General features: G+C 33.7%; 4 protein-coding genes across 4 annotated transcripts; 1 reads left to right on the forward strand and 3 right to left on the reverse strand.

The window, feature by feature from the left end:
- Positions 1-289: 289 nt before the first annotated feature.
- Positions 290-2,540, reverse strand: Tsp_04332 (putative OTU domain-containing protein 6B). Its single transcript, XM_003375098.1, has 9 exons — positions 2,478-2,540; positions 2,187-2,297; positions 1,979-2,033; positions 1,379-1,500; positions 1,252-1,338; positions 977-1,183; positions 614-784; positions 443-555; positions 290-386 (listed from the first exon to the last, which is right to left on the reverse strand). The coding sequence occupies exons 1-9, from the start codon at positions 2,538-2,540 to the stop codon at positions 290-292; spliced, it is 1,026 nt and encodes a 341-aa protein (XP_003375146.1).
- Positions 2,541-5,287: 2,747 nt separating this feature from the next.
- Positions 5,288-11,783, reverse strand: Tsp_04333 (putative alpha/beta hydrolase fold protein). Its single transcript, XM_003375099.1, has 14 exons — positions 11,721-11,783; positions 10,397-10,509; positions 10,187-10,282; positions 9,954-10,126; positions 9,673-9,887; positions 9,116-9,418; positions 8,813-9,047; positions 8,640-8,747; positions 8,283-8,458; positions 7,182-7,295; positions 6,840-7,018; positions 6,269-6,470; positions 6,010-6,125; positions 5,288-5,855 (listed from the first exon to the last, which is right to left on the reverse strand). Exons 1-14 carry the CDS (start codon positions 11,781-11,783, stop codon positions 5,288-5,290), a joined length of 2,661 nt encoding a protein of 886 aa, XP_003375147.1.
- A 1,275-nt stretch (positions 11,784-13,058) lies between these two features.
- Tsp_04334 (putative H(+)-transporting two-sector ATPase subunit F.a) lies at positions 13,059-13,828 on the forward strand. Its single transcript, XM_003375100.1, has 4 exons — positions 13,059-13,224; positions 13,298-13,332; positions 13,551-13,718; positions 13,772-13,828. The coding sequence occupies exons 1-4, from the start codon at positions 13,059-13,061 to the stop codon at positions 13,826-13,828; spliced, it is 426 nt and encodes a 141-aa protein (XP_003375148.1).
- A 429-nt stretch (positions 13,829-14,257) lies between these two features.
- Positions 14,258-18,762, reverse strand: Tsp_04335 (putative alpha/beta hydrolase fold protein). The gene is made up of 17 exons (XM_003375101.1): positions 18,734-18,762; positions 18,470-18,635; positions 18,198-18,382; positions 17,983-18,139; positions 17,789-17,904; positions 17,517-17,724; positions 17,330-17,464; positions 17,149-17,213; positions 16,952-17,081; positions 16,700-16,879; positions 16,453-16,605; positions 16,276-16,394; positions 15,661-15,808; positions 15,296-15,594; positions 15,022-15,223; positions 14,824-14,909; positions 14,258-14,789 (listed from the first exon to the last, which is right to left on the reverse strand). The coding sequence occupies exons 1-17, from the start codon at positions 18,760-18,762 to the stop codon at positions 14,258-14,260; spliced, it is 2,910 nt and encodes a 969-aa protein (XP_003375149.1).
- Between the last annotated feature and the right edge of the window lie 886 nt (positions 18,763-19,648).

Raw genomic sequence — 19,648 nt, forward strand, 5'->3', positions numbered from 1 at the left:
TTATTTCAAAGTGTGAAAATACATGTGTAAAAACCTAACAGATAAAAAAATATGTGAACAATAAAAACAACCAAAGCAAGCACAAAAGAAAAATATATTAAGGCACATATTTAACATCATAGACAAAAATGAAATTATTAATTAGTGGAACCAAATGAGAAAATTACAACCCCTTAACAAAATATGCATTAAGGCAAAAAATATTGTACAGTTAATAAACAAAAATAATAAAATACTTTCAAAAAAATCAGATAATTCAATCATCACAAAGGCCCAGCCTAAGATTTCATCATGAATAACAGTCTACTGAATCACGGGGAGCATCTATAACACGTGGACTTGTAGAATCGTAATGCGGTCCCAATTGGTAAGCGTAACGCATATACCTGAAACAAATCAATTATATTAGCAATGTTCAATACAAATTTTATGAAAAACTTACACTATCACCAATGGATTAGCTTTTCCTATGAATTGTTCACCAACTAAAATTGAAGGTGCGCCACGCTGAATCACTTCAACTGGTACGCAAAAATACATAGATAATGCCATAAGCTAATTTTAAAAAAGTATGAAAATACTGCAAATAATTAAAAAAAATGAATATTAATACCTCAGGATGTCCACCCCAAACACCTTCAGTTTGCACCTGCTTACAATATTCTTCAAGTTGGTCAGCTACTAACTGATTATCAGATTCGTGATCACTCAAATATGGCATAAAATATTCACCGTTTTCTCTTATAATATTGGACGCCTGCAATCGCAATTCTTTGACATCAGTCTAAATAATCAAAGTTTAATATTGTTGTATATAAAAATAATAATAATAAAATTCCCAACACGTTCTTTCTGTAATAAACAGAATCCTTCATAAAATAAAAATGATGCCCCTGGTTCTGTTCTGCATAATACAAGAAATAATAAAAGTGCAATTTTGCCCCTCTGTCATTAGAAAAATGTCTCTGATACATACAACGATGCCTCGCAACGAAAGTTGATGCTTTATGGCACTGTAAAGGCAGTCACCATCGCCAGGAATGCGCACACGCTTCAACTGGCGTGATTTCAGTATTTTTCGAACATCCAACGTTTCCAGTTGACGTTTCGAAGGTACATGATTTTTCCTTGAACGAATCAAACTCTTGAAATGATTCATTTCGCTAATCTGCGATGCTAAAATCTTCAAAAAGCATTCACACATACATGAAGAAATTAGAATGTAAAAACTAATGTGAAATTTATTCTTACTGGAGTGCAGGCATATTTTGCTTTTCTCGGAGGTTGCACTCTGCAAGGGTATAACTGCTTTGAACTGTCGCGATTCAAAGAAACAGCCTTAAACAATACTACATTTATGCAATAATTACAAAAAAACCCACTGCATTACATTGTCATCAAACAGCTGCTGCACATTATTGAAAACTGCCTCTGGTTCGATAACATTTCCATTGTCATCTTTCTTAGCTTCAATTTCATCCTGTATTTTTGAAATTTCTTCTAAAATACAACATTTTACATAATAAGTTTTCGCTTGATTATTACGTATGCAAGCAAGATCTTTACAAAAAATGAAGACACAGTTTGAAAACTGTTTCCTTCATTGATCGCTTTAAAGTTGAATCATATTCAGGAAAGTAGTAATTACACAGTAATTAGGAACCCCAATAATTTCATGTCAACCGACAACTACCTACACTTTATCATTCATTCTCCACACTGCAATACTGTAAAAACTGTTAATAGTTGTTAGTAATTTGAAAACTATGTTTACCTAAATACAGTATAAGTGGAGCAAGTCACAACATTCAAAGAAATAAAATTAGCATACAATTACGAATACACAACAGAAAATAAAAATCATTAAAGTTAGTTCTTATGTGGAACACGTCCTAATGACATTCTATTAATCCCAAATCAGACAAACACTTAAGAACTATGCAACAAAAAAATTTACAACAGAAAATTCTATATTTACCTTTGCACTCCGCTCTATTTGGTTTTTGCACATTTTCATATATGTCATCTTCCACCTAATAAAAGATGTACATGATTTTGAATGATGAATCAATCATAAACATACTAAAATTACGTAAAAACTAAAATGATAAGCATTAACACCGACTATTTAATAAAAGCATACTTTTTTTTTCACAAAAATCATTCATTTTATATAATTTTATTACCTGAGAAGCGTCTGCTACTACCTCTGTTGACTGAGGCAAACCAATCTGCACATCATTTTGCCCTTCTGCCGATGCGTTCATTTCTTCAACTCTAATGTCAATGCCCTCATTCTATAATAGAAGTCCTCAAATAATCAAACAACTGCATGTTAAAATAAACAAAACGATAAGCTGATCCCACTAAAATACATTGCAATTTATTTTATTTTAAATTTTAAAATGCAAACCATAATAACAGTTCCTAAACTACGCAATAATTATGGTAAAGTGACTGCATAACAGCAATATTACATTCCCAGCGTTCAAGTGTTCATCAGCAGCAGCAGCAGGACACATACATTCCTGGTGTTCCATTAATTCTCAAGCAGCTTTTCCAATTTCAGCACTAAAAACTACTTTATTATAATCAGAGAAATTGAAATTCATAAAAAGTGCGCATAACGCGCAAAAACAACACACATTCGTCAATAAAATCAAAAATGAAAATAATGAAAGTAAGCAGAACAAAGTCACAAATTTTGCTTAAAATAAACAGCGTTGCAAATAAACATAATTAATACTGTTTGCTATTATAATTATAATAAGTCGCTTGTTACTACAAACTTCTGATTACCAAATTCAAAACATTGAGAATATGATGACAATGCGAACAAAACAACATTTCAAAATGTCTGTTTTGTCATAATGTTTCTTGAAAACATACATACATACATATTATCTAAAATGCGCAGACTATCTTCATTTATATGAGACTTACTAAATGAATAAAAGCATTCGTCTTAACCACAAATAAAACTGAACACAATATTTAATTTAAGCCACACAGAATAGCCTTTTTTCGCTTTCTAAATGACCTTCCATGAAAAGCTGCCTGCTTTGCTGCTTAAACTAATTTCAACGCGCAGACGCACTACTTATTAACACACCTATTAAAAAGCAGTTGTAAATGCATATATATAGATATAAATATATCAAAATTTCTATTGTCATAAACTTACCATGCAAGTCGGAACTGCAACGCAATGCATATTAAATATAATTCAGACAAAGATATTGGTAGCAATGGCATTTATTATCTGATTCTAACATTATACTGTTACAGTAAGAAAATCAGCAAGATTTAATGTCAAGTTAAACAGCTGATAAGCTTGCTTAAAATAATTAAGAATGTGTTGTTTTATCTACATAATGAGAGATACTAACTGATTTAGATTTAATTGATTTAGGCATTCGAGTTCCTGACTAACCAGACGTGGAATAAAGAAAACAGGGTAGCAGCAATTCTCAGGTATTACGCTGCTTTCGTCAGTGCAATCAACATTTTTGCCGCCATCTATGCTTGTTTATAACGACTTACTATACCAATTGGGTCAGCACTCAGTGCTGGTGCGCTCAGATTAAAATGAAATACATAAAATAACATCCTATCCACTTTAATTTGATGTCATCAATTCAATTTTTTACAATAATAAATTATTTGAAAATACGCTCCGTTTATTTATAGAAACATTCTCCAAGAGCTACTCTTACCAAATGCTTCAAACAGTTAAAAACCAACTGAAGAGTTTAGCAATGAAAACCATTATTATAACAAAGGAATTTTCACTGGTTAGTTTAATTTTTTAATCCAAAAAAGCAACTTAAATGAAATGAAAAATATCAAAAGTGAAACAAAAAATGCGGGACTTCTGGTGTTTTATGGGCTTTGTTAAATTTACTTCATATTAGAAATGTAGTTAGGGTTTCCTTTTTAACGTGGAAAAACTGACGAACATTCTCTGCGAAGTCAAAAAACATTCATGACTTTAACGTGATAGGTGCATTTGTTTTGGTCTACGCTAAGAAACACTGCCGCTTTTCCATTTGCTGACACGTAGTTAGTAAACATGAAAATCTCCTGACAAAGTAGGTGTTAGACTTCAACTCGCTACAGATAATCGATCTTCTGAAGGCTAAACAAAAGCGAATAATCATCCAATCCAATGATGAAATGATGATCCACAATAATTGTATAATAAAGATGTGAAATCAGCTGCATTTGGTGCATTTTGCGGGGCACTGTTGCCTACTGGTGTTTTCTCTGCTTTGCACTGTCGTCCCTGCATTTGTAAGCAAATAACTGAGAGACCACTGCTTTGGACTCAGAATAAATTGATGAAGCTTTACAAGATGAGGAGTCTAAATGTTAAAAACGTGTAAATTGAATCTGCGAGAGATTCTACCAGCAAAAACTACTGAAATTAAGAAGCAAATGATCATGCATGGAGTTTGTCACCAAATTACAGTATATTTAAATTAGAACCTGCACATCAATAATACGCTTATGGTATACATTCACGTCAATACATGAACAGTCAGATCTTTCAGCCGTTGGAAAGTTAAACCATATGTGGATGCTGCCAGCTGCTGGTGCAATTTAATTTTTGCCAGTGAATATTTTAAAAAATCGCTTCAGAAATCTGAAAGCGACAGTTGATTTCGCTAACAGTTGATAGAATCGATGGAAATGTAAAGTTAGAGCTGTTAGAAGAGTACGAAGCATTAGAACAAGGAAAGTTCGACGAGCTGATCTCTTTCGATGGTGAATGCTACTCTGTAAAGCTCTAAAACTGATCAGACAGACAATTTCAGGTCATTCAAATCTGCTAATAAGGATCTGGAAGGGAGACTGATGTGAAGAGACGCTGAACCGATTAGAAACTCATTCAGGTCTCAGAAAATCGAGTAGTGCTTCCTAACTGAATAGGCACCTTGGTATAGGGGGTATACTGAGAACGCTTGGTGTATTCGGTAAATAGTATGCACATGAACCCATGACGCTCCTTTGCGAGATTAAAGTTCACATTAACGCAAAACCACTGACGTGAATCAGAGACAAGGCAAACCAACAGGATGGTTTATGTCCTCTCATTTCCTCATTGGAAAAGAAAGTGGGAAGCGCGCTGATCACGAAGATGGTGAACAATATTAGACGATATGGACTCCAAACGCTGTCGTCGAGTGGAATAAAAAACTGAAATCAGCTTTGCATAGAAGCTTGAGATTTTAATAAACGTGAAAATCAATAGAAATAACAGTACCGGTATCGTGAAACTGTTGAGTTATGTGTTCTGTTCTACTTGTCTAGGTGACTTGTTATGTAATTGATCAGTCAAAGTAAACCGGGACATCGTAATTGTTGCTACTTCGCTTTCAGTTTTGCTATTGCCAATCATTGCTCGTATGAAAGCAGACATTTTAGTTAGCTGTGCACGTGCCAGGCTTAACAGTCGATGCATGTTAAACATTCCATGAAAACCATCTTCCAAATGCCACCAGAACACGTCAACGTTGTGCTCTTTCAAGCGTTTCGCATAAAAGAAACCTTCATCTCGTAATATGTCATATTCACATGTGACTATAAGTGCTGGAGGTAAGTTGGTCAGATTCTCGCTCAGTAGCGGGGAAAAATTTGGATCAAAAATATAAGGTTCCATCAGAGCAGCCAAGTTTTCATCTTGCACGCATGACTCAGCGTTTGAAAATGCCTCCAAAGCAAATGATTTTGGAAGATGACTGTGACTGATGTAACCATACTGTTCACCATAACGATCTACCAGTGACCGATGACTGTTTTTCAAAAGTGCCTCAGTGTGTTTAGTATCCAGTCCCAGGTACATCAGTATATACCTAAAAGAAAATAATTGTAAACTAAAATGATAAATAAATCTGAACATAATATAATATAAAATACAACTGAATTTAACTTAATCTAATCTACTAATTGAATTTGATTTAACTGAGGAAACAATTTTTGAATGGTAGAACGCAGAAAATTCTATACCTAGCAAGGCTTTCGGGCTCTAGTAGCGCCGTGCCCGCGTACTCGTTCAACGCAGTTCGATAGCTAGGTGTCTTAAGGTCTAACAGTTGTAGGAACGGATATATTAATACTTGTAACTGAAATTGACAAAAGCAACAATGACAGTTAACAAAATAGGAAAGCAGAACAACAACAACAACAACAATAATAATAATGATTATTATTAATAATAATAACATAATAGAGAATAGTGAAGGTAAAAATGTCAAAAAGTACCTACTTTCAACGATGGCAGATCATGAAATCGTTGCAACCGTTGTGTAGTAACTGCGACCAAATTTCCACCAGCGCTATCACCTATGAGTGCAACTTTCAGAGGATTCACCCGAAGTGCTTGGTAGCCTTCACGTAAAAAGTGAACCAACGCTCGTTCACAGTCTTCCACAGCAGCTGGGAAAATATTCTCAGGCGCGAGCCGGTAACTGATAATAAATACAAATTCAATAAATGATTAATTCAGCTATTCAATCATACATATTCTATCAAAGTCTTTGAAGCAGTCTTAGGTTTTATTAAATAATTAATGGAAAATTAAATTTTACACAAAAACATCGAATATAAACATTTCTGTGCATATTACAAATAAGACCTACTAGGTAAACCTTGCCAAATATCAAAAAGAAAACTTGATAATATTAAGGAAATTTATTCAATGTCATTTTTTGCTTAAAAACAATTTTCGTTTAGTTTCATCTAAAACCTTATATTTTTTAAGCAACAATATAAGAAAAATTTCTTTGAAACTATGTCATGTCAAAATAATACAAAAATAAAATGATGAATTATTTTACTTGATGGATACTGTAACCATTCCCGTTTCTGAAGCTAAATCACGCGTTAGTGCATCGTAGGTCTCGACGTCAAAAAGCACAAAGCCACCACCGTGTATAAAAACCAACGCACCGTCAGAATGCAATGTTTTTGGAATGTAAATGCGAACCGGGACGCCATCAAATTGACTATCAAAAGACTACAAGCAAACAACAAAAGAACCTTTAATCTTAAAGAAATTTAATCACAGATTTAAAAAATAAGCAAAAAATCAATGTATGCTTTTTTAAATCTGCTTTGTGTGTGCTTTCTTTCAAAATTGACAGTTTCTGTCAATATTTATCTCCAATTTACAAATATACCTCAACGTCGGAGCTCATAGAATGAGCCCAAGTGCTAAGTCTGGCAAGCGTATGCAGACTTTTCCGTGCCCAATAGATTTGCCAATCACTGCCAGCGTATGACAATATTTTAATCTGAAATTCAACAACAACCATAGAAAACAGTAATAGAATTTTTTAAAGTAAAATGCGTTACTGGAAAAACGTAGACAATGCGTATTAGCGGTTCGATAATTTGCAAAACATTGCGATCAGCTAGACGATTTGGCAATGGTCGGTAAAACCAATATGCAAATAAGCAAGTCAGTGAAAAAATGACTGCAAAACGTCTGCTAAACATCTTGTCGTAAAGTCTTCGAAATGAAGAAAAATTCTCATAAAATTCATACGCTTGTCTGTCACGAAGCAAGCAATAACCTATATATTGGAACAAGTTTGTCAAGAACCGGCATTCTTACCTTCCTTTTCATTTATAACCAATTTAATCATTGCTCCAAATTGATACATATGCGCTTTTGCACTTTTGTGCGTGCACAGCAAACAACATTGCAAAACGCGCGTTCACCGTCAAATTTGATTGGCTCTAGCTGATTGGAAGCAGCAGCGTGACAACGGCAAAAGCGTCCTCACGTTGCTCCAAATCTTCATGCTTCCTAATAATGCCAGTACTGTAGTAAGTTTGTTGGATTTTCAAGTTCATCACGTCTCTCCAACACAAGACAGCACCCAAATTCGAAAAGCTTAATACACAGTACAGGCCATTTGCAAGTAGTGCATAACCATCAGTCAATTAGAATCTGTGAAACTTTCGCCGATAAATGCGTTGAAACACGGAACAAGGTTTCAGTTGCTGCGATCTAATTCAACGGTCTAAAGTTAGACGTTGAATGAAAATTTAACTATAAAAAAACTGAAACACAAAAGATAATAATCCAAAAAAAACCCTTTACTTTGAAAAGTTAGTGATATCGAAAGCAGAGATATATTTGAAAAAAACGCGCAACGGAAAGTTCTAAATTGAATTGAGGGACAAGATGTTTCAGTTCTGCTCTGGAAATTGAAAATAACAGAACACAGAAAATGCAACAGCTTGCATGTTTCTGAATCACTTTCTAAAATTACTGAATTCACGGGGAAGCGAGAGCCGGGAGTCGAAAGAAAAAATCCTGGACGATGACAACGCGCAAATGAAACAGTCATCTTCCCAAATGGAGAATGCGTGATAGAGCAAAATGAAAAAGCAAGGCCGAAAGGAAGGGGACCTTCTTTTTGAATAGATGACATTAATGAAAGAAATTCTTAAATTTAATAATGCATATGTGCATTTAAACTTTTGTAAGTTGTGAAAATAAAATATTCTGATAGAACCAATCTTGTAAAATACTTATTTCATGCAGTTTTACAATTATTTGAATTCAAAGTGTGACGATGGCAAACCATGGTTGCATTTGTCGAATGAAATAATTTCTTCCGAATTACCACCCATCAGATCATCGTCATCAGTGAAGTATTTATCCAAAATTTCATATGCTAATTTGTAGATTTCTTCATTTTCATGAGTCTGCAGTGTTTCAATGTGATCGAGTCCTGAAATGGAATAAACGAATATATAAAATTTATTGCAAAAAGTAACAAATAAAAAAAAATGTCACCTCCACAATCTTCAATCTGCTGTGTAATTACTTCCACTTCATCTCCTGCCATTTTTAAAATGTTGTTCAGTCCATCCAAAATCACCTGCACAACTTGAACATCTCGAGAATTCAGTTGAGAACACATTGCCGGAATAACTCCTTGTGATACCATAAATGCCACTTCTTCCCGTTGGCCACTAATAGTAACATTGCTTATAGCCCATGCTGCTTCCTTTTGAGTGGCAAAATCGGACTTAAAAGACAAATTAAAACGTGAATAAAACAATTTTTTAAAAAATCTCCTCAATCAGTATTGAAAACCTTCTCCAATAATTTAATAATTGTTGGAATCAAGCCAGCATTTATCACTGCTTGCACTTGCTCACGATTTCCCGCTGTAATGTTACTTAAAAACCACACCGCTTCCTTGTTGATTTTCTCTTTCTGATGTGCCAAAAGTTCTGGCATGTAAGACAGTGCTTCACAGTTCAAAACAACTTGAGTCTGCTCGTCAGAGCCAGTCACTATGTTTCCAACGGCACGTAAAGCAGCTGCCTGCACTTTCACTTCACGATGATTGAGCAGCTGAACCAACTTCGGAACAACACCAGCATCAATAACCATCTTAAAATAAGAAATTAAACATATTATTTCACAATTACCTATTGCATAATGAATATATATAAAGAGAGAGAATAAGAAAACAATTTAAAAAAATCGTCAAAATCTAACTTGAATTTGATCATTGCCTCCATCTGTCAAATACGACAACGCCCAAACTGTATCCACCAAAACCTATTATATAATAAATAAATAAATAAATAAATAAGTATATATAATTGAACTGAATTGAATAATAGACAATAAGAATAATATACGCTCATATCTGGATGGTGAACCAAAACTGATAACGCAGGCAGCAACTTGCTAATAGTCAGCGCGGATGGTGGTGGTTCTTTACTTCGACAAAGATTCACAATTACCCAAGCTACATTGCGAAGAAAACCTATAGGCACTTCCCGTTTGATAAATTCCAACAAAGGATCTATGATGCCAAGTTCAATGCAATAATCTCTGAAGTGTGGCCCGTCGCCTAAAAAAAAAACAAAAAAAATCAACAAAGAAGCAAAATTATTCATAAATTTCATTCATTTCATACCGATAATGTTTCCAAGTGCCCAAACCGCCTGCTCGCAAACGTTCATGTGCGGTGATTGCAATAACTGCAAAAAAAGTGGCACAGCACCGGAATGTACCACTGCTTTAGTCTGTTCACTCGTTCCACTAGCAATGTTGGTTAATGCCCAGGCAGCTTCGAATTGCAATTCCGGACTAAAAATCAAAATTACTATATTATTACAGTTACTTTTAATAATGTTGAAAATTACTGACCTGTTATGCGGACCAAGACAATTGACCAACACTGGCAAAATGCCCGAACGAATCAAATCATCAATTGGTGGATTGCGATCGCTTGACAACAGTTTTCTAAAATTTCAATAAAACATTTTAATTCTTTTAATTTTGTTCTAAATGAGATTGTCTTTATTGAAAAAATAGCATATTGTTCATAAAATATACAAAACAGCTAACAATCATAACCTCGCTTGTTGGACAGCATTCAACTGCACAATTGGGTCCGGTGACTGAGCATTCTGTAAAATCATCAACAATCCATTGCCATCTCTCAATACACTTGTTGTAGCCTCATCGATCTCAACACCTAATCCAAAAATTAGCAATTAATGAATAATAATAAGCTTTTGTTCGTTTCAATAATTGTTTCTTTTTTTTTACTTTGCACGTGTATGCTTCTTTTCTTTGAAAGTGTATCTTCTCTTTTCGATTTACGAAGTTCGAAAGACATATCAGTCCTACGGCGTCGCAATTCCTGAAAAATGTACAGCATTAAAAATTTTTTTACTACAAACAAAATATTTTGATTCAAACACTTGAAGAATAATGTTCATTAAACGTTCTTATAATTCAAAACTGGCTAAAATTAGTTTTTTTCAATAATAAACAAGAAAAAACGCTGCAATATGCAGAATCGTTGAATTTCACTGACAAATAAATATCTGAATAAACTACAAGTATGAACAAAGTTAAAAAAAACAAAAAATAAAAAAACGTTAACCATGACCAAATACCAATTAAAATATTCATGTTACATGAATTTCACCAGTTGACCAAGCATATCGGCAAAAATTTCATCAACAAAAAATTAATATTCATAAAAATAATTTTACACATACGTTATCCAATAAATAATAATGTGGCATCAATTAATAGCAAAACAAAATACTAAACACAATCAGGATAGAAGATAGGTCAAGACCCTGCAAAATGCTAGTACTTTATTTTCAAATTATGAGCTTACTCACGACTAATCAAAACCCGTTCAAATTGCAAAACAAACGTAAAAACATGTTTCGCAGGGGATATTTTTATCAGAAAACACAGGTCAAAAATGAATTTGCAACAAAACCTATTGCTGAAAATGCAACATAACAATACACTTTACTTATTAGGAAAATAAACTTAAAAATAACACAGTTGCATTCGGTTGACATTTGTTTACAAACGGAATAACCAAGCGTACAAATTGTATAATGAGAAATTGACGCTAACAAATAAGATTGAACAGGAAGTATTGAAATTGCCATATTTTCTGGTCTTTGTATTTTTTCAATAAATAAAATCAAATTATCACACGAAGGTAAATTTGCCTTAATATACTTTCAAACTATCAGATGATTCAGAGAATGTTAGCAAATGAAAAAAGTAAAAAAAAACAGTAAAACTTAAAATTGGTTACAGTTATTAACGATTGACGGAATGAAGCTATAATAATTAATTGAAACAAAGGTTAAATGAATATATGACCCTTCAAGTGCAATCTGCAGTTAAAAAATGAGTAACTTACGTCAGCATTTCGACCTTTGTTTTTGAAATGCAAAATACGCGTGTTGTTGACGTGGTCGGACATCGTGAATCCGAAAAACAACGATATTTTTCAGCCCTAAATGAAGATGATTCTTCAAACTGTCACTGGAAAATTTATTTCTCAGGAAATAGAGAAACCTATTCGACAAGCAAACTTACGTACGACAAAACACCAAACAACGCACTACCGATGACAAGTATACTGAAAAGCTCTGCGTTTATTGATGATCAAGTACAGTAGTAAAAAATGGAATTGAAAATAATGAGGGCACCAATAAAACAAGAACGAAAGGCATCTTTAAATTTTGTTTTAAATTAAATTAATAATACAAATATATAAAAATCTTCAATTTTTGTATACTGTAAAATTTAATTATAATTTTCTAACGTGTTTGCAATTAACTATGAAAATTGGTGACTAAATGCTCAAAGAACTTCTCAGTTTGTAAATATAATTCAATTATCACAATTTATAAATTTTTTAGTTATATTTTTATCAACGTTGAATGAATTTTAAAAGAAATTTGACGTAGGACAGTTCAGTTGGTTATGGTAGTTATCTTGTATTGTAGAGAATAAATGTCGTAACTTTATAAAAATCGTTTAAATGTTAATTATTTTTAATTTAATTATAATTTTTTAATTTTTAACTATATTATTTTCAAATAATTCAACTTATTCACATGATGAAAAAAATTGACCTTACTTTTCTTGACTTACATTCCTCAACTTTTGTAGCATAGAATTTTTAAAAAATAATCACTTAAACTTTTATAAATAAATAAATAGATTAGATTTTAGAACTTAACTTTTTACATTTTTTGCATTTCATTAATAAAATTATTGCCACATTGTCACTGAAAGTATATTGGAACTTAAATATTTCTTACTGTCCAAACTTTTTATGTTACCACAAATTGGAAAATTACTGCTTAGCTAGTTTAAAAATGAGTGGTTCATCTTCTTCTTTTGGAAAAACGCAAAGATCTATATTTGGTACGTTTTTGGTGAAATTTTTTCCTAATAATCCAAAGTATCTGTAATCACAACGAATTTACAACACGTAAATGTTTTTTTTAATTGTTCGATACTGATGAAGTTAATAATTATTTAAAAGGTGCGTCTGTTATGAGAGTGTGTTAAAATAAAAGTGGAATTTCTAGTTGGCAACATTTCTTACGATGCAACCGAAAATGAGCTGGTCGAATTGTTCTCTAAAGCTGGACCTGTTGTTGGCTTCAGGTTTAAACGTTTTTTTGTTGTTTTGACAGAAATATGTAATGAACAATTAGTTGTTTTTTCCCTTTTATTCAGACTTATGTATGATCGTGAAAATGGAAAATCAAAAGGGTATGGATTTTGCGAGTTTAAAGATCACGAAACTGCTCTCAGTGCTCTCAGAAATATGAACAATGTGGAATTTCATGGAAGACCTTTGCGAATAGATGCAGCGTTTGGAGAACGAAGCAAAGAGGAAATAAAACGTAATTGCTACAATTGATCAGTTGTGCAATAATTTTATCACTATATATATATCAATGCTATTATTTTATTCAGAAATGCATATGCTCATTGCTGCAGCAGATCAAGAGGTATTGATTTATCTGTAAACTGTGAACTCTTGTTAAACAATCTCACCTTTAGAGTGCTTATGGACGCCCTGTTGAACCTGAAAATGCACCCGATGCTATTCGAGAAGGGTTGTTGATGTTGAGCAAGAAAGAATTGTCCGGATTTGTTCGTGAAATGATTGTACAGCAATATTAATTAAATATATCAAAAAATGATAGAAATGAAATTGACATTTCAGAGAATCATCATTGATTATCCAATGTTGACGAGAAATTTGCTTCTGGAAAATCCTCAACTTGCCTATGCGTTTCTGTTTGCGTTAGTTGGCGAGCGATACATTTCCATCGAAAGAGCTTTGAAATTCATTCATACTGAATCGGACTTTATGTCACACGAAGACTTGAACGTGAGTTTAACTTATTATTGAATTTCTGTTCAAATAGTATATTCTAATTTTAGCAAGCTGTCCAGAAAATTATTTCCGAAATTAGAAACCAAAAAACAGAGAAGAAATAACCCCAGCACATGCTTTTAATACATCGGTTTTATTTTTAGTTTTCGAATTACATGCGTTGCAGTTCAAATACAATTGTAAAATAAATTTGTTATATAACATGTATGTACTCACCGTTTGAACTTGGTTTTAACAAAGCTAGATGATTTGTCGCCCCATTTGTTCAGCGTAAATCTGAAATTATTTCAATTATTCACAAATTAGCAAAGTGTTTTCAAATAAATACATATACATATATGTACATATTTGAATAACATGAACATGTTGAAAAAAAGATGTTGGTTGCAATTTATTTTATTTATTTATTCAATCAAATTTCGTTTAAGAAGATGCGAAAATGGTAAAACACGAAAAAAAGAAACAAATTCGCATCAGAAAGGTAAAAATTACGAATAATAAATAAATAAATAATTGCCAAAACAGTTAGAAAGCTATGAAAGATTATGACGAATGAATGTTGCCACATCTTGTATAGCCTGTCGACCAAGTGGCACCTCGTTGTGAATATTTAGCATTGCGTGAAAACCAGTATTGTAATGAATCCATGAAGCATTGACTCCAGCCTGACGTAGTCGATGAACGTAAAAATAGCCTTCATCGCGCAATGGATCAAATTCACAAGTAAGCACTAACGCTTTTGGCAAATCGCTCATGTCTTGCTGCAACAACGGCGACACTTGCCAGTCGAGCAAATACGATTGCACTTGATGCATCGCTTCGGACGATTCTGTATTGTTCAATTTAGGGGGTGGCTTTTTGTAATAAGATGGATCCAAAAATTCTGGTGGAAGTTGATCATGCTGTACGGCTTGAAGCAACTGCAACTGACGAATTGGATCTACATGGTCGCTGCGCAACACTTTCGGCACATGTTCCACATCCAAGCCGAGATAAACCAGCATCCAGCTATATATACGTACATGCATAGGTGAGAAATTTTTTTTTATTACAATTCCTATTTCTCTGATAAACAATTTTACAAATGTACAAAGCATACCGAACAATACTTTCAGGATCAGGAAGTGCCGTTCTGCCGTACAAACGGTATGCCATTTGATAGCTGGGGGTCATAAAGTCAACAAACTGAACCACTGGATAAATAAGAACTTGAAGCTGTTTGATTGGAAATAAAAGCAAGCGTATATAAATTGCATAAATAAATATTTGCAAAATAATTAATAGATAGACAAGATACTTTTAAAACAGGCCGGATACGTTTGTTGCGTAAGCGTTGCGTAACTACAGCAGCTAAATTACCGCCGGCACTGTCGCCAACCAGTACCACTTTGTCACTGTTGATCGAGTATAATTTATGAGCATGTCGTAAAAAATATACAATTGCTCGTTCGCAATCGTCAATTGCAGCGGGAAATTTATGCTCTGGTGCCAGACGATATCTAAGCACAGTTGGAAAATTATGAATGAGAATTATGGAATTGAAAAAATGAAAAAAATCAAAATCGTCATACTCGATTGAAACAGTGATCATGTTGGTCAACTTGGCCAAATGCCTAGTGATCAAATCGTACGAATCGACGTTCAATAAAACAAATCCACCTCCATGTATGTAAACGATCGCTGCATCAGTGTCTACTTTATCCGGAATGTACACACGAGCGGCTACATCATCCAGCATAATTGTATGGATGTGGACATTTTGTGGCTCTGTCGATCGATAAGCATAAGAGCAAAGCCATGCAAGAGAATTCAAAACAAGCCGAGTCCAACGAAGCTGCCACTTTGTGCTGAACAATTCCAACCACTTTCCCTAAAAATCATAATATATATATATATATATATAATTGATGCCCACATCATTGTTAGCGTTCATTACCGGATACATGTACAAAACACGTGCAACTGTTTCAATAATTTGCATTTTCTCACGCTCTGCGAACCGATCCGGCAATGGAACGTAAAGCTGATTTACAACAATCGAAATCACCGCAACAAGCACCAAAGGTAAAATGCACAAGCGCCAACTTGATAAAATCATAATTGAACAAAATGGAAGTTGGACAGCTCGATTTGACCAATGCACACGAGTAAAATGAATCGTTGAAATTCAAATTCAATCTTCGAAATCAGTCGCTTTCTTCACGCATACAAAGTGAAATTTTCAACAACAACAACAATTTCCTATTTGACGAACAAAGTTCGTCGTCGATTTATGCAAATTTTACAAATTATTCTATATGATCGCTAGCTATCATATCTTTTATAAATTGCCATTTATCAAATCAAATGCTATCCACGTTGCTTGAATGACAAACAAACAAAAGAGTACGAGCTAAATTTCAACTTTTCCCAATAATCTTTGCCCAAATAAAAAATAACAAACGTTGTAAACCGAACCAAGTGCACCACAACAATAAGTGATAAATAGTTGCTTGTGTAAATGTGTATTTTTATTATGCAGTGCGATTCACGAGTTGTAAAGCTTCAATACGTGCCTTCAGGAAGTGCCCTATCACCAACTGTCAACGTGTAGCATTTGGTCATTCTGTTGAAATTCATTTCAATGTAATTGCTCAGAACCAAATCGCCTCCTCGACGTGTTTTCCATATCTGAATTAAAAATGAAAGAAAAAATAATACCATTTCAAATTATGCATTTTGTGCAAACTTGTAAAAAATTTTCATGTTCAACATCGGTGATGTCTTGGGCCAATTTTTTCGTACAGATCACCAGCACGTTGTCGGCCTCTTTCATTGCTTGCATGTTCACAGCGTTCTGTTGCAAAGTGTCGGCATTATTGTTTTCTTTTGAATTTTGAAACTTAAAAAACGAAAATACAAAAAAATCAAAATTTGTTTGTTTGGTTGCTGTAAGTTATTTATCTGTATAAGATTTATTTATATGAATTTTTTACTTTCGATAACAGCATTGAGCCGGTGATGTGGCAATTTCGATTTTGGGCTAAACGTCGCAGGTCAGAGAAAATCAAATTCAAATCGTAACCATTCTTAGCCAGTGTCCATTCTTGAAGAGCGGTGACATCATCAATGACAATATGCTGGACTTCTTTTGAAGCAGCTAGCCTGTCGATAACCTCAAAAAATAGAAAAAAACAAATTCAAATGCTAATCAATTGAACAGAGCATAAGGAAGAATATTTTTTCACTTCGACAATATCTTTCAATTTGGTGAAACCAACTTTATCAAACTTGGCGAAATACATTGGTAGTCTTGAAATCTCCTCGTACCAATAATCAAATGATCGTTGATTGGTATTTTCTTCGAAAAAAGCATCCCTGAAATTGAATTTGAATTTGTAATTAAATTTGAATTTTAAAATTTCAACTGTTCAACTTTGAAAACTGTTCCACAAGAGTTGCCGTCAAACGACCAACAGGCAATTCCAAGCAACACCACAATGTCGGTACCTGGAATATAATACAGCTTTGTTTGATTATTTACTGCTGATTTTTGCATTTGAGAGAGAGAGAAAAATGAATATATATATAGATATTTCAATAAATGAAAGTTTTTATATTTTTACATTTTGACAGCAAATGTCCAAAGCGTACTCGGCAAGAAAGGTTTTCTTACCGCATGCTGAACCACCGCCAATTAAAGTCAATTCGCCTAAGCGAAATCCTTTCAAATAGTTATTCAATGCAGAAAAACGACTCCACTACAAAGAAATAAATCAATGTCAAATTTAAGAAAAACAATAATTAATTAACCAATTTAATTTCGCTCACTTTGCATATACCAGAAACGGATCCGTATCCGTAATAATATTCTTTGGTTAATTCTTTCAGCTTGTCAAACGTGCTCAACGATTTCTCTTCAACTCGTTCGCAAGCTTTTATCACTCCGGTGATCAACTGCCTACCTTTACCTGGCAATGCCAAAGCATCGGCGGCACGCATATTTTTGCACGAAGCAGGACTGGAAAATTTCCCCAATTCAACATAAAATATACTTTGCGTATTATATTGAAATTAAAATTTACCTGATCAAATGACAATTTGTAGAAGTCAATGATTTGGCCAACAGTTTGCCTCGATTGTACTTTTCCGGCGGAGGCCAAATGATCACATGAATCAATTCCGTGAGAAGAGACAAAAGCTAAAATGTCAAATAAAAAATTTTTATAATCAACCAAATGGAAAATAAATAATGTCAAATTGCATATAAAATAAATACCTGATTTTGAAATGGACCATATTGATCATGCACGGCCAAAGCTACCTTTCCCGCAGCTTGATGAACCGACAATGCATCCGCCTCGTTAAACAACAATACAGTCTCCACGTCAACAGATTTGACCAAATGATATCCAAAAAATCCCACATATGTACTGCTGAAAAGTAAGTGAATTATGAAATATTTACCACAAAATTGCATTAAAACAAACAAACCTGTCAGGTATTGTTTCTTCAATAATGCCAGGTTGGTTACGATTTTCAGTAAGACGAAATATTTTCAAACCTGACGGTTTGAGCTGCCTAACGCCGACACGTTCAAGTCTATCCGTATATCGTGGAAAAATGAGCCCATCGCCGTTTGCTGTCGCTCGGACATTATACTTTGCAAATGTACTATCCTGTATATGCTACATCATAAAAAAGAGCATATTTATCCTTTGTTCTATATTGCACTGCTGCATGCAATGTTCGTTCAATTCACTTACTCGGAGTGAAAGAAGCTGCCTCAGTCGGGTCAATTTTGGCAAAGACATTTGATTAATAGGAATGGACTGATTCCACACAGTGTGGACAACCGTTTTCGGACTATCACTAGCCGCTTCTTCGTCACTGCTGCCGCTGTAACCATTCATCATTGTATCAACTTTATTTCTAGGTAAAATATTAAAATTTATATTTTTTTAAATTTAAATACAAAACAATAACAACAACATATTTGCAATGCAAGCTTGTACCAGAGATACACGTACTTTGTCGATCGTTTCACTGAAGCTTTCATTGTTATAAGGTGAGTTTGCTGTTGAAGAAAAAATAACCGACCGTTTTGCACATTTCCATGGTCTAATGGTTGCAGCAAATTGCCACCATCTACCTTAGTCAGGGTAATTTCAAATGCACATCACCAGAAAAATGCTACAGATAAAATCATGGCCGTGATAGAAGGATCAAATTAAGAAAAAAAATGAAAAGCAAAAATAGCCCATAATCATTACCAATAGAGAACTTCCACCAGACGATCGGTCGGTCACCTGTCGTGCTTAGCCATTGCAAATGGCTTATTGACGAAATGATTAACCGGCAAGTATGCTGCTCTGTTTTTCACGTGCATCGATCGATCTGTGAAAAAAAGCAAACCGCTGATTCACCAACACCAACTGTGCAATAGAAAAAAATAAAGTTCCTCGAATTGAAATGAGGCGGAACATTTTGAAATGAAATAAATTTGTAAAAGAACAAAAAAGCAATTCATCATTGAAACTGAAAATCAAACAATCATCTCGCTTCGCTGTTGAAATCAATTATTCAAATTTGGAATATATTGAATTCGATTGACGAACAATATTGAACAGATTCTCATTTCTCAACATATGCAAACCAAAAAAAAGTAATTCATGATGGAATTATTGTTTCAGACATTCAACAACAATTACATGATACAGTAATATCATTGAAATGTGAAACTCATTCGTTGATAAAGTTGGAATTAAAAAAAAAAAATTTTTTCTAACTGAATTAATTAAAATTCACATAGTCTAATCGTTTACTGTGACGCGGAAATAAATTTACCTACAGAAAGTGAAAAATATTGAATGAAATGAAATTATTTATTTTACACCATTGAAACAAACACACAATCAATGCCAAGTACGATTACGCAATATGTC

This window comes from Trichinella spiralis, assembly GCF_000181795.1.
Source record: "Trichinella spiralis strain ISS 195 chromosome Unknown Scfld5, whole genome shotgun sequence".
Taxonomy (NCBI): domain Eukaryota; kingdom Metazoa; phylum Nematoda; class Enoplea; order Trichinellida; family Trichinellidae; genus Trichinella; species Trichinella spiralis.